The sequence below is a fragment of the Oenanthe melanoleuca genome, chromosome 2 (genome assembly GCF_029582105.1).
Source record: "Oenanthe melanoleuca isolate GR-GAL-2019-014 chromosome 2, OMel1.0, whole genome shotgun sequence".
In the NCBI taxonomy this organism is placed as follows: domain Eukaryota; kingdom Metazoa; phylum Chordata; class Aves; order Passeriformes; family Muscicapidae; genus Oenanthe; species Oenanthe melanoleuca.
In genome coordinates this window covers 135,936,760-135,951,070 of record NC_079335.1, presented here as the reverse complement: position 1 = coordinate 135,951,070, position 14,311 = coordinate 135,936,760, and the positions used below count along the sequence as shown (strand labels likewise).

The 14,311-nt window shown below is 37.9% G+C and overlaps 1 protein-coding gene across 2 annotated transcripts in view; it reads right to left on the bottom strand.

Annotated features, from left to right (window-relative positions):
* The window catches only part of CCNY (cyclin Y), a 115,930-nt gene continuing 101,619 nt past the window's right edge, over positions 1–14,311 (bottom strand). For both annotated transcript variants that reach the window (XM_056485524.1, XM_056485525.1), the window contains 3 exons: positions 11,220–11,386; positions 8,707–8,869; positions 1–3,008 (listed from right to left, as the gene is read on the bottom strand). In XM_056485524.1, the coding sequence (XP_056341499.1) occupies positions 2,892–3,008; positions 8,707–8,869; positions 11,220–11,386 (447 nt within the window). In that variant the 3' untranslated portion in view covers positions 1–2,891. The remainder of the gene's footprint in view (positions 3,009–8,706; positions 8,870–11,219; positions 11,387–14,311) is intronic.

The window sequence follows — 14,311 nt, the reverse complement described above, 5'->3', positions numbered from 1 at the left end:
TGCTTGAAGGGACAGGTTTATTATATCTCCTACACCTTTTCTGAGCCGGTGACCAAAGCAATAATGAAAACCTTAATCCAGAAAACATTTACAGCAAAACACAATGTCTTTGTGCTGTTAATTAAAATGTTATATGGTTCTTCTCCCTTCTTACATCTCCGGTGATTCTCTAACTTTGCAATGGTATTTTCCATACAGTAATGATGAAAAAACTACACTAAACACAACATAATCCTAAATAATAATTCATTTTTAATTACCTGGTACAGAATACCTTGCAAACAAAAGACACTTTTCAGATTTACTGACAGGTACTGTATTTTTTGGCAATCCTGGAACAAACCAGAAGAAAAAGCAAAGAATTATTCTATAACCATGAGGGAAAGAAACATCCATCTAAATGCAAAGGATTCATATGGTAAAACTAAAGAAAAAAATCCACACTTACAGCAGATTTTTTTTTTAATTCTTAGTGCAAGAAACATAACCAAGTTAATCACAGAATCAGTACTAATTAAGAATATGGAAAATTCTCCTATACAGAGGTAGAGTCCAGTGCACAAGGCTAAAACGATATTCAATAGTCTAAACAAGACTGAGCCAGGTTTTACGGAATCCACTTTTTAAAGTATCAGACTGTATGTACATACATACAATAAATAGACTATACAATCTTTAAAGTAGTTTAATAAACTTCACAAAAATTATAGTAGATGCATTGATATCTTTACATAATTCAAAGTTCATATCTCTATCACCCAGAAATGGATAAAACCAATATTCCTGATATCAAGTTAAATGGAAAATAGTTTAGCAAAGTGTTGATAAATCAAAATATTTTTCATATTTTAAAGCCTAAATTTATGCTTATAAAGGATGAACTTCAAATGCTCTGAAAATGCTCCTTTTGATACTATCTGTAAAGAGGTCTCAAACGCTGTAATTTGTTATAAACACTTGCCTTACATTCCATGTTCAAGGGAAAAATGGACTTGGATACTCACAGTTCTGATGCATTGGCACAACAAGAAGTGACGAGAATTAAATTATTTTAAAGGCCCAAAGAGCATCAGGAGAATTAATGGAGAAAGCCTTCATGTCTCAAACTAGACAAATCACATTGGAAAGCTGAGAGGAAACTGTTTGGTTTCACAGCTTCGTTCCTGTCGGTGCCCAGCGTTGCTCTGGGGCCAAGGGTGCATCCCTGGGCCCCCAGGCTGCTACAAGCCCATAGGGCTCAACAACACAAACATGGAATCCTGGTGAGTTACAACAGCAGTGCACAAACTCTGCTGCCATTCCCCTCGGTGACAGTCGCAAGGACAGATTTCAGGGAACTGAGAGCTTTCAGCTGTATCTTTCTAAACTGTGCAAAAGAAACCAAAACCAAAACCAAACTAATAAAAAAAACCCTAAAAAAAAAAAAAAAAAAAAAACTGGGGGGAAAAAAATCACCCTGTGGTGTTATGAAGCAAATATGCTTATACTGAGAAGTTATTTTGTATAAAAGGTTCTTACAACTGTCAAGGGGGAACAGCCACAGTAAGAGCAAAATTATAATAACAACAGCGGAGTTTAATAATCTGAGTTGGAAATTATATTCACAGTTCAGTTACTTTTAATTTCTATAAGCACCTACACTGAAAAACATGAGGGTTTGTATTTTAGCTTCCAAATCAAATCTCCTTGTGACAGATACCTTGTTAAGATTTCCATTCTGCTCTTCTACAGGCCTTCTCATTGGAACAATTTTTTTTTATTATTTTTTATTTTATACAAACAGACTCACTTTGATTTAAAGTCAACATATAAAAATTGAGAATATTGCTTGCAACAATGGACCTAGAGGTGAAGGAATGAACTTGTCAGGCCATACAAAAAAAAAATCTTCAAAATGGATGAATTCTGCTAAACTTCTAATGCTATGAAAATCTGCAAAAAGGATCACAAGATCTGTTGCAAATTTCAGAGATTTGGCCCAAGTCTTATCATCATCATCATCATCTCAAGACTTTAACAACTGTATTTTTATATTATGGAAAAATAAATGATTCCAAGAACTCAGGAAGGCACACGCACCCAAGTATACCATAAATAAAACACATCATGAAATCACGAAGATCTTCTGATCCCTGCACACACTTTTGGTTCAGCACTATGGTCAAGTTCTCTCTTTCAAAATACAATAAAAGGCATACAAGAAATGTAACATATGCATAATAATTAAGAAGGATAATGCTAATAAGACAGGTTACAGAGAAAAGTGCAGTGAAAAAACCCAACGCTATTTATTCAGGGGCTTGTGCTACTGTAAATACAGACTTTGTATTTCCTGCTGTGCAAGGGGAAGAATTTATCCTGGGAAGCAGCAATGAGGAATGCAAAAAAAACCCCAGCAACAACAATAACAACAACAAAAAGAAGATATTAAGAGAAACCTTTAAGATGGAACTCTCCCAACGTCATTCCTCTAGTGCACAGTCATCTGACTACATGGTTTTTTTTTTCATGCTGCCATTTCCCTTCATAAGTACAGTATAATAGAAAATGGCAGAGTTCTTAAATATTCTTCTGCCTCTACTTCATTTTTCTGTTTCTTCTTCCAAGCACCTGATTTGCTGTTTCCTCATAGAAGTGTAAAGCTGTTAGTGGAAGTTAGAAAATAATTGTTGCCGATCTTCTCTCCCAAACACCGATTTCTCTCCATTTCTCCTTCTGTTAGGCTTTTCACTCGTGTGCTACACAATGGGGAGGCACTGTAAAGGCAGCTTGACAGATTTAAAAATAAAAAAATCAAAAGTCTTTTTTTCTTTATCCCCCCGCCCCCAGCCCACTCTGAAAAAATGGATGGATGAAACAGTACGTCTGTAGGAATATTCCAGTCTCCTCTGTTAGGAGATAATTGCAGGGGACCATCTAACCACAGTCAGATTGTCAGCACTGACCGACCGTTTCTTTGCAGCTTTCCTGAAGTCCTTGTATTTATCTTCACACAGGCGAGAAATGGCCTGCAAGAGAAAGGATGAAAAAAACTTCAATTGCATTGCCCACAGCTGTACAGGTAAAGCAAGACTAAATGCAGATTTCTACACACAGTGAAATTACAAAGTCATTTCATTAAGCAAAATACATGAAGACATTCTCCTCCAATTCTAGTTTTCATATCATTGTCTTGGAAGGAAGACTTGCATTGTCTTGGCAGCTTCATGAAGGACTCAGCATACCCCAAGCCTTTTCTTTGCAAGTGAACCATCACAAACCTCACTGAAGGAGCTTATCCATTTCATCCTTCATAGATGAAAAATTGTGCAAAACTTAATAAAACAACTATAGAAACTGAAAGTGTATTTGGAGAATTTAAAAACCGAGTGGCTCCTATTTTTTGTTTCCTAAAAATCTTGTAGGAATTATATTTTTTTTCTGTTCATATATGGTCTTCCAGAACATTCACCCTGCTTTGCCTCCTGAGCTGATGTTAACTCAACTTTAAGAAGCAGATGATCATTTCTATGTGACCAGGCTATCTTATATAGTGCCAGAAGGAAATGAAACTCATATTCAGAATAATTCAATTCACATTATAAATACATCATCATTTTTAAACCTTTTGAAGAGAGAGACAAACATTATTCAATTGTCAGCCCCTTTTATGCTACACTGGAGTTAATGTTTATTCTGTTTTTAGCGAAGTTTAAAAATAGTATTTATTATGGACCTCACATGCATGAATTTGCTGTTCCCTAAAATAGCCTGTCTATTAGAGTTCATATGGCTAGGACAGGCTGTGGCTGGCATCAGAAGAGATTTTAACTCTGGCAATCAAACTGAAGAACTGCAGAGAAAGCTCACTGCAAGGAGTACCCAAGGTCAAATTCAAAAATATGACAAACTAAAGCAGAATTTTTTATTTACTCAGGAATCCTTTCAAGTTGTGCCTTAAGATGCTTAATAAAGAGTACTGTACAAACAAAACCAGTAGAAGTGTTTGATTGTAACACAAGGCTTACAAATAATTAAACATCCTGACTCCATGGATCATCATTTTCTCTCTTGATCTTTAATTTTATAGCACAGCAAGTTGTAGCAGTGAAGAGTCCTTTAATTTGAATAGTCCAGCAAAGACCAGAGGCAGGTATGGCAGAACACAACTCCTACATCTGAGAACTCATTCACTTAATGCTCTGATCAAGCCAGCCACAAAACATCATTAAATTAGAAAACAAAACAAAATGAAACAAACCCAAATCTCAAAACAACATAAAACCTACCACCACCAAGAGAACAGTTGCTACTTTTCAGTTGAAAATTGCAAATTTTTTTAAGACTACTCTTGAACACAGTTTTCCTTCACGGTCCACATAAAGAGAACAACAGAATAAAATAACTCAAGTATTCATATTGCTTTTTAGACTGTAACTTCATTCACTTAAAACTGCTTAATAAAATTTTACTTAATTTAACCAGGAACTTGATGGACTAAGAGAGTTCATGCAATTTAATCAGATTTAAAATTCAATAGGTTAAAAATGTTTATCCATGAAATAATGTGCGAAGGCATGGCAGGACAAAGGGGTGTAATGAGGTGGAGCTCAGCTTCTTTCAGCTGCCAAATCAGACCATCACCTTAGGCACCAAACAGTCAGAGAAGGTAATCACTTCAAAATTGCATGTGTGACACAGGAAAATTTCTGTTCTGGCACTTGGTCAGACAAAATGAAATGTTGCTTGGAAGTGGTACTTAATATTTGGCATCTCTAGGCTATGCTGATGAATCATATGGATAAGAAACACACTGCCATTTAAAGCAGCTCTGTATCTAAAGATTCTCTTCATTTGCTAGTAAGTTATAAAGTCGACATTTGGAGCATACTTGGCAAGGTAGTTAGTCAACTTCAGTATAACATATGGGGAAACAAGACAAAAGCAGAAAATTGTAAATACTTATTATTGTCCTTCAGTTAAAATAAATCAAAATAGCTATAATCACCTTTCTATAATCTGATAGTTCTGTTACTTTTATTGCCAGAAAAAGAAACCAATTTTTGACAGTTGCAAGTGTCCCCTTCTCATGTCAAATCAAAACATTCTTAAAAACCAGCAACACTAATCCACCATGAGAAATTTTGTTGGACTTGTCTGTAATGTATGTATTCAGCTAGAATGCATACACATGTATATTGTCCCTTTATATCCATGCATACAGAACTGAAGTCAGTTCCTCTGCTGAATTATATGACTCTTCTAGAGATTCCATCACTGGAGGAGAGGACAAGTAAGGAGAAAGAAGGCTGGAGAATGCCAATAGTAGTAGTAGTAATAGTAGAAGTAGGAGGACAAATTTTGGCTGCATGCATATTTGTGCAGGGCAGTAAAGCAGTACAGCTGATTGTGGGCTCACTATCAGGAATGCACAAAGGCATAGACTGAGTGCTGCACACCCTCCAAAAACTGATAAACCAGAGGAAACTTAGAAGGGACAAAGAGCAGGTGGTCCTCCTTAATTTATAAAGCATGAGAAAAGCACAATTGGTTACTCCTAAAACCAAAAAGGTGAGTTTTGGTCTGGTTTACTCTTCTTTTTCTGGATTTGAGGGTTCTGAACATACAAACACACAGAACTGCAATCGAGTCCCTGTGACACTTGAAAGCTGAAGAGATTTAAAGACACTTCTCTGCTTGTAACTTACATAGTTTTCTCCTGGTTTTGTCTGTTTGATCTATGGGACTGTATCTCTTTAGTGTCAAGAAAACAGCACATACTTCAAAGGGTTTGAACTATCTGCTCAAGTACCATCCTAACAATAAAGATCTCAGACAACATATAGTCAGTTAAATTGGGAATGCACTAATGAATGCTCTTAGAAAATCTAACCTTGAAACTAGCACAGTGCTAAGATCACAAGCAGCAATAGGACAGACACATGTCTATTTAACCCAAAGATGAGAATCTGACTCATATTTAGCTCAGTACATGGGAGAAAAACCAGGTGCAAGAGTAAGAAATTACAGAATAGTGGGGTAAGGCTGGACACCCAACAACCTTCTTGGCAGAAAAATTCTCCCATATTAGAACACAGTTCTCAGGAAAAGCAAAGGAAGCCTTGACATTTGACATAATTAAAAGAAAGAACAAAACACACTATAACATATGCTGTTTGGAACAAACAGCATTGGCAGGTGGACAGACTGGATGATCTAATGAAAGTTTGTCATTTTTAACTTGCCTGATTCCACAAAACAGGGGGAAAAAGCCAAGAGGGGTCATAAAAATGGTTTCTGGCTACTAGGTGGACTGGTATAACAAATTCAGGACGGTATTCCACAGATAATTAAAAGGCAAAAAAAACCCCAACTTTCATTTTGTCATTTAAAAGACAAAGCTGCTTTTAAAGCGTCAATTGTAAGAACATTAAATAAGAGAAAATATCCACTGCAGATGCTTGAGAAAGTGATGTAATTTTTAACAAGTACTGAAATCTCTTGTAACACCTCTAAGCTCATGGATCTTGTCCAGAATTTCCTTTTGATGAGGTACATTTCTTGCTAGCCTTGTCCTTGGTCTTTTTAGGATGCATTTTTTCATCATCATGGGTGTCAACTTCATGATGTTTGCAGAAATCACAATGCAGATTCTGCCATGTCAGATCTAATGCTTCTGCTTTAGATATTTAAAAAAATAGCTTTAAAATGTAAAAGTAGCAAAAATTTCTTATAATACACCTATTTTTCTACTCAACACCTTTTGTGATGTCGAATGCCAGTAAGTTGCTTTAATCTTAGGACTGAGCAAGATCTTTTTAGTTTATCACACAAGGCAAATCCTTCCACTGCATGAATACATTTGCTGTGAGGGTGTTGTCTTTCATCACAGACTGCAGCTTTGCTCTCGGTATCAAAAATATCACAGTCTGTGTGGTACTACATCCACTCCACTTGACAATCCAGGCAACTGTTTTAAAACAGATACTCTGGTCTGAACAGCACACAAGAGACTACAGAAGTGCTGCAAATGCATTTTGATGACTCTTGGCAAGCTAAATGCTTAACTGTGCTCAGGGAACTGGGCTATAAATTATGCTGTCAAGTAGTTTCAAGGGCACACTAATGACAACCACGTACTGCCAGGGAACAAGGCAGTTCCCTTCCTTCTGGCCACAGAATATAGAGGCAAGGAGGTGGCAGACCAAGCTAGTTTCACAGCAGACACTCTTCCTCTACCCTGAAGACATCCTCTGACTAGCAGGGTTATTTACAGCCAACTTGTGCTGGCAGCTCAAAGCACGCCCAATGGGGAAATTTTTAATAACACAGATTTATTGAAAAAAATTCCATTAGTTAGTTTTAAATATGTCTTTTCTTTAGCTAGTACAGAAGAATTACCAGTATTCTCTGGCTATTTACAGTCATTTCCCATTTTTCTTTTCTTCTAAGGTTTTCGGAGCCATCATTGTTACATTCATTTGTAACCTGCTGTTATACATTGTGTGTGATATAAACTGACAGTTTAAAGAAACTGTGGGCAAAATCAAAAAGTAATTCACTTAATTTTGATATATGTAATAGCACTCACTATCAAGACTCCCATAACTCAGTAAAGCACTTCTTTTCAAGTAAGACTACAACCCAAATGATTTTTTTTAATATTTTCTCTAACATTAATAAAATCTGATGCAAATTTAGAACACACTCCATACAGAGAAGTACATTCTTATGGGAACTACCTGTGAAATTTAGGAAGAATATTTAGAAAGACTGAGAAATACAATTTAAGTGAAATTTGGTTTGATTCTTTCTCCACTACTTTTAGTTCCCATTAGAGTCACAAACAAGTCAATTAACCTTCCCACACATCATTTCCCCCCACAAAAACGTGCACAGAATTGCCTGACTGTTCTACAGGAGCACTAGGGATTTCAGAACATGCAAAGCTCAGTCTAAGCCACAGGCAAACAACCTCCAGTGCAAAGATGTTATGTAACTAAAGATGTGAGCTGTTAAAAGCAGCCAGCATCTAACGAAAATTTTCAAAACTAGTAACAAAATGCACATCCAGTGCAATAATGCCCATATTTGAAAAACATATCAGAAAAACTAGGAAAAATATGTTGCAGTCTTGCAAATTAGCTGATAATTTATATTCCTCCAGTGTCTGTGGTATTCACAGTATTTCACAGGTCCAGACCATCCGACAGTGCTTCTGGCATATGGCATATCCAGATCTCATAAGCATTCATGACTTATTCACTGAAGGTATGTGCTCATTTCTGTTCTCCCTTTACTGAGGAAACACCATGGGAGATAACAAACATGGATCCACATAAAACCAAGCACTTGCAGATAAGAACATGGAATAGCTATTTTCAGCAGCACTTGTTAATATTCTGTCATTTAAGGTGTATAATCAGTTTTAAGAAACCAAATGAATGAACAACATTAGACTGTGAATAGAATTACAAAACTTGTGGGTACATTCACAAGGCCAAAAAAGACAACTGCAGCTGAAAAGAAAGGTATGAAGCAAACTGGGTCAAAAAGCTGTACCCACAGCCATGATACTCAAAGCATAAAAAAAAATTATGAAAATCAGGCTCATGATATTCTACTATCTCATGGGAGTATCTGGGAAGAGGTGGGAGAAGGGAAAAACAGCACAAATTCCCAAACCCCCTACATATTTAACACTGAGCAATCTAAAAAGAGTCTTACCTCAAGTTTATATGCCCTGTCCCTGCTGAGGGGCTCCAAGGGAAAACTCAGGTTGTTTGCTTCTGCCAGGGAACGCAAATCAAAATAATACTTGGCATAAACACTGGAGGGAACGTTAATATTGAACTGTAACAGCTCGAGAAACTGGCGTTCCAGCTCGTTCCTGTGGGAAGAAGATAAACATGGAAACATATTTCAGACTGTGCACTCTGAATATAATTTTACTTTAAATTGCAAATGGTATAAGCCAAGTTCATTTTTTATTCTTGCCAGATGCAATTATCCCAGCCTAAGGTTTGACCTTCCCTACCAAGTTCTATCAGTGTAATCACACCAACCAGTGAGGAATATGAGAGATGCTGCACCTTGCAGCTGCTACTGCAGTGCCAATCAAATCCAGACACAAAGTTTTGCTAGTGAAAGGGCACCTTTATCAGTTTAGCTAACACAACTTTGGAAAGAAAACCTAGCAGGGAAAAAAAATTTCTCGTAGTTTCTGCTTTACCTCCACTAGGTGGGTCTGCACACACAGCTATGCCACAACAACACACACACACACACCCCTGCCCTAAATTTCTCAGGCTCCTCTCATAAACTGCTGCAATTTACTGTAATACATAAATTACTGAAGAACTTATTTACTCCCCGCAGCTCTTCATAATCAACCATTTAGAATTAGTCATGGAAAACCTGAATTTTTCATCATACTCTCTTTATGAGCAGAATAAAGCAATTTTTCCTTTATTCCAAAATTCACAGTGGTGATCACAAGACTTCCAGTACCTAGCCCAAACATGTTCATCAAAATTCCTGATAGGAACAGAGCTCCTGTTTGAGCTCCCACTCTGTAAAACTTTGGTTTACAAATACATTATTACCTACACCAATACATTAAAAAGTACATTGAGAAATAAGCCAATTAACAAAATTAAGGACTGGAAATTTTCATAAATTGCACAGTAATCATATATCATACTTAATACTTATGCAGGGACATATGATACATTCAAAACAGTGATTTCAAGATACGAGAAACTAAAAAAATTAATGGGTGGTGAAAGCCATCAATGTTTGCTGAAGAGCCCAGAGACTGCAATGCTGTGCTACCAGTGGGCATTGACTGATGATTATATGGTCTTTAAGTTACATTTTGACTGCTGTGCAAGCATGAAAGGAATATGAAATAGAAGTAGCATAGTTGGCAATAAAAGAGGAATGAGCTGAAGATAAAAAGTACTGGTACAGTGGTTTTTCAAAAATGAAATATTTTTCTCCTCATTCTTTAACCTTATATAATTCTTACATCATAATCATTGTCCTTCCTTATTCTCACTCTGTGTGCCAAAAATTCTATGTTTACATAATGATAAATACTAATTAATACCAAAAGACTAACTAAAAGCTGGATATGGAGTCTTTGGCTTAAATTCACATTGTTGAAGGTTTCAACTTAAAAATCCAAGTGAAAAAGTTACACCTTAAGGTGTCTATAAATAGAAACAAAAAATTACCTTTACATGTCCTTTTATCAGTATAAAGATTGTACATTCTGCAAGCTAAGCCTAAACTTCTATGTTAATTGATAATATAAAGCCTATTTTACTGGCATAAGACATTGGCTTTTGAAGAGCACCCTCAAGAATCTCAATACACAGCCTCAGATTCTTATTATCCCCTATCTCCAAGATCTCAAGGTTGGATCAGTAGATCAGCTACAGATCAGAAAGGACAAACACATAAAAATATTCTCTCATATGGCACAGTCAAACCTGTGACTCTGCTCCAAGCTGTTTAGCACTTCAGCTCATGTCCCAGCTTCAGGAACATTTTAAAACCACCCAGATTTGCCTTGGAGGAGAAGTGAATGGAGGGAGGCCCCTACTGCTACTGAATACTCAAAAAGCATGAGAAAAGGATCAAGGCAAAAAGTAACTTTGCAAAGCCACTTAGATTGCACACAGAAATGTGAAGGGCCTGCTTTTGGTTTCTGTCCATCTTACCTCCCTCTTTTATTTTAAAAACCTCATTCTGTCTGGATTTTTAACATCTTGAAAACTAATTCAGCAGGATACAGGGGAAAAAGACATCAAAACCCAAAAGCATTTTAAATAAAGCAATAAATAAAATGGGTGATTATCTAAAGGCCATTAAGATAACTTCCTTTCCTGTCTTACATGACCATGTAAATCCACATGGAGAAATAGCATGACAGTAAATCACGCTGAAGTGAATACATGCAGGCTCACTGGATGTGGGGATTTTTATCAAACCATACATTTAAATATTCTATAGATCTGCTTCCATTATTGTGCATGAATATCCAGTGGTAAAATACACTTCAACCAGAAAACAAAAATAATTCATGTCTTCTATATAAGCAGCTGTTAAGCCAACCTCATGCCATCTATCAGCATTCACCATGTTTAGACACAACACAAATATACAAACTTCCCATCACCCTCACAGACACAGATCTTGGCATTCACTGACACAGATGAACAAGCTGCACTCACATGTCTTCGACAGTGATATCCTTCAGGATCTGGCAGTAATCCACGTTCCACACTGCCTGGTCATCCCAAACTTTAGATGCCAGCAGAATTGCCCCCAGGACTATTCGTTTCCAGTTTGCTGGACAAATATCTATCTCTGCATAAGTTAAGAGTCTTTCAAGATATACCTGTGGAAAGACATCAAAATCAAGACTTGATCTATTTTGCTATGAAGTAGAAATGAAAAAAAAAAACTATTTCCATTCCATTCTAAAACAGCAATCTCTTTCAAGAAGATTATTTTATTATAAAAGTTATTAATGCTAGGCTCAAAACTGGATATGATAAATCTCCTTTAGCTGGACTTTGCCTTCTGATCCTATTACCCATTTCAAGAGGTCAGACACCAGACTCCTAAATGCACAATCTCTTCTTTAGCTGTGATTTTCCTCGTCTGCTACCCTAAAGCTGAAGAAAACCTTAACATTGTCTTATAATACTGTAAAACAAAATACCACTAATTGTTAAAAAATGTTGTTTTACTTCTTAAGGAAGGCAAAATGTTATTTAAGCACAAAATTCCAAATTAGGTATCAAGCCCATTACTGAAGATGGAAGTTTGACTTATTACTTAGTGGATCATTCTGCAAAGACACTGATGTACAAAATCTGATACCGTGAGACTGGAGAAACACAAAACAAAGCTCAGTAAGAAGGTGGCCCATGGATCTCCCTGGTGTCTGCACTACCTGGGGGCTCTGTGCAAAACGTTCTTTTGCTTTCCAGACAGCCTGTGTAAACAAGCTCCTTACACTCTCTATTGCACAAGGCAATTTGTCAACTTTGCAAGCAAAAGTGCTCCTTGAAAAATGAAAATACAGCATTCCCTGGAGTCATCCCTGGGAAGCAAAGAACTTATTTAAAGCAATATACTAACGCTGGGAGATTCATAAGCAGAGAGCATATGGAAGCTGTAATATCATGCCACTCAAATTAGCAGATGAACTTGCTTCACATCAGTGTAGAATTTGGCTCTCTACTGTTAATGCAAATCTTTTAAATCTCAACTTTTCACAACCAACAATAGTAGATTTAGAATGAATACTCCACATTTATAGATATATAAAGCATACAAAAATCAGAAAATATATCCTTTCTTATGTGCGGCTCTAGCTTAGAAAGAGAGAGAACAGAAAAACAACTAAGTAAGGATTTTGTGGGGGCTGAAATTCAAAGGTACTTAGAGAAGAAAATGTAAACAGGTAAGAATTATATTGCAAGGAAGGACATAGAATCATAGAATAGTTTGGCACGGAAGGACCTTTAAAAGCCATCTAGTTACAACCCTTCTGTCATGGGCAGGAACATCTTTCACTAGATCAGGTTGCTCAGAGTCCCATCCAGGCTGGCTTTGAGCACCTCCAGGGATGGGGCACCCACTTCTCTGGGCAACCTGTTCCAGTGTCTCTCCACCTTCACATTAAAAAATTTCTTCCTAACACATAATCTAACTTTCTCATGTTAAAGCTATTTATAGCCCTTGTCCTATCACTAAAAATACTCATAAAATGTTCTTCTCCAGCTTCCCCATGAGCTTTCTTTTAGTATTGGAAGGCTGCTGCAAGGCATCCCCAGAGGCTTCTCTTCTTCAGGCTGACCAGCCCCAACTCTCTCAGCCTGCCATGGCAGAGGTGCTCCAGCCCTCTGGTCAGCTTCATCATCCTCCTCTGGACTGGCTCCAGCTGACCCATGTCCTTCTTATGTCAGAGACCCCAAGGCTGGATGCAGCACTGAGGTGAAGGGAGCAGAGGGACAGAGTCCCTCCCCTGCTGCCCACAGAGCTTTGGATGCAGCCCAGGACATGTTTGGCTCTCTGGGCTGTGAGAGCACACTGCCAGGCCATGTCTAGCTCCTCCCCAGCCAACAGTTCCAAGTTCTCCTCGGCAGGGCTGCTCTCAAGCCATCCTCTGTTTAGCCTGCATTCTGTGCTTGTGGTCACTGTGACCCACAGGACCTTTCAGCTGGCCTTGCTGAACTTCATGAGTTCTGCACAGGCCAGCCTCTCAAGCCTGTCAAGGTCCACCTGCACAGCAGATGAAATTACACCTCAGGAAAAAGGCAGCATAAACTTGTCACTATTTTCCCACCAGCACATACTTGAGAAATCAGCATTAAAAATTAAATGGGAGTTTGATAAGACTCTATTCCTACACCTACTTCATTACCATATTGATGCATCTTCCAATAGCACGTTGAGGGTTGTGAAAAATCACTCTTGCTTCCTTGGTGATAACTTGGCTTGACTCCAGACACACAGTTTGCTGAAATGAGGCTCTTTATCATCCCTTAATAAAACTGAGGATGATAAACAGTTCTCCATGAGAAAGGCACTTAGTGTAGTTTTCAACTCCTTTCTTGAATATACCTTAAATGAGCATTTTATTTTGGCTGTGGCCTCCTTTATTCAGTCTTGGGTTTTAAGTATATGTTCATGTCAGAGAAGACAGAAAAAGAACAAGACTACTTGCAGCAAACACTTGTAAAAGTTTAATAAGGTCCTCAGCCAGGGTGAGGAACCCACTGTAATCTAGGATTTGGGAGACATTAGTGTAGGTCTTCAACTTTTAATCAAGCTCAGCCAGCTACACACACAGTGTAGCTCTCCCAGAGAGAACCCACTGACTGCAGATTGGGAAATTTAGGCTGGTACACACTTGAGCTCTCGCCCTGCTGATGCAGAGCAACCTCGTAACAGCAGCATACACAGAGCCAAGTGAGCTGTCTCCAATGTAAACATGCCAAAGTTCATTATTTCTGAGAAATGGAGCTGCTTTCATTTCAGAGCACACAAAGCCCTAGTGGGACACAGTACCAGCCCAAGATGGGACATCAGAGTGGGACAGGTAGAGTCTGCCATGCACTCACTACTCAGGGGGTGCTTCTGGCTGCTGTGAAGATGTGCTGAATCAGGAGAGACTTTGGGAGCAGGGCCAGGTGGCTCTCAGCCTGTTTGAAGAGGAAGGCTGGTGTGGGGTGGTTAATCACTACACTACTCATCCCAAACAAACTCATGGCTGGTGGGAGAACACCACCTGCTCCTGCTGGCAAAATCC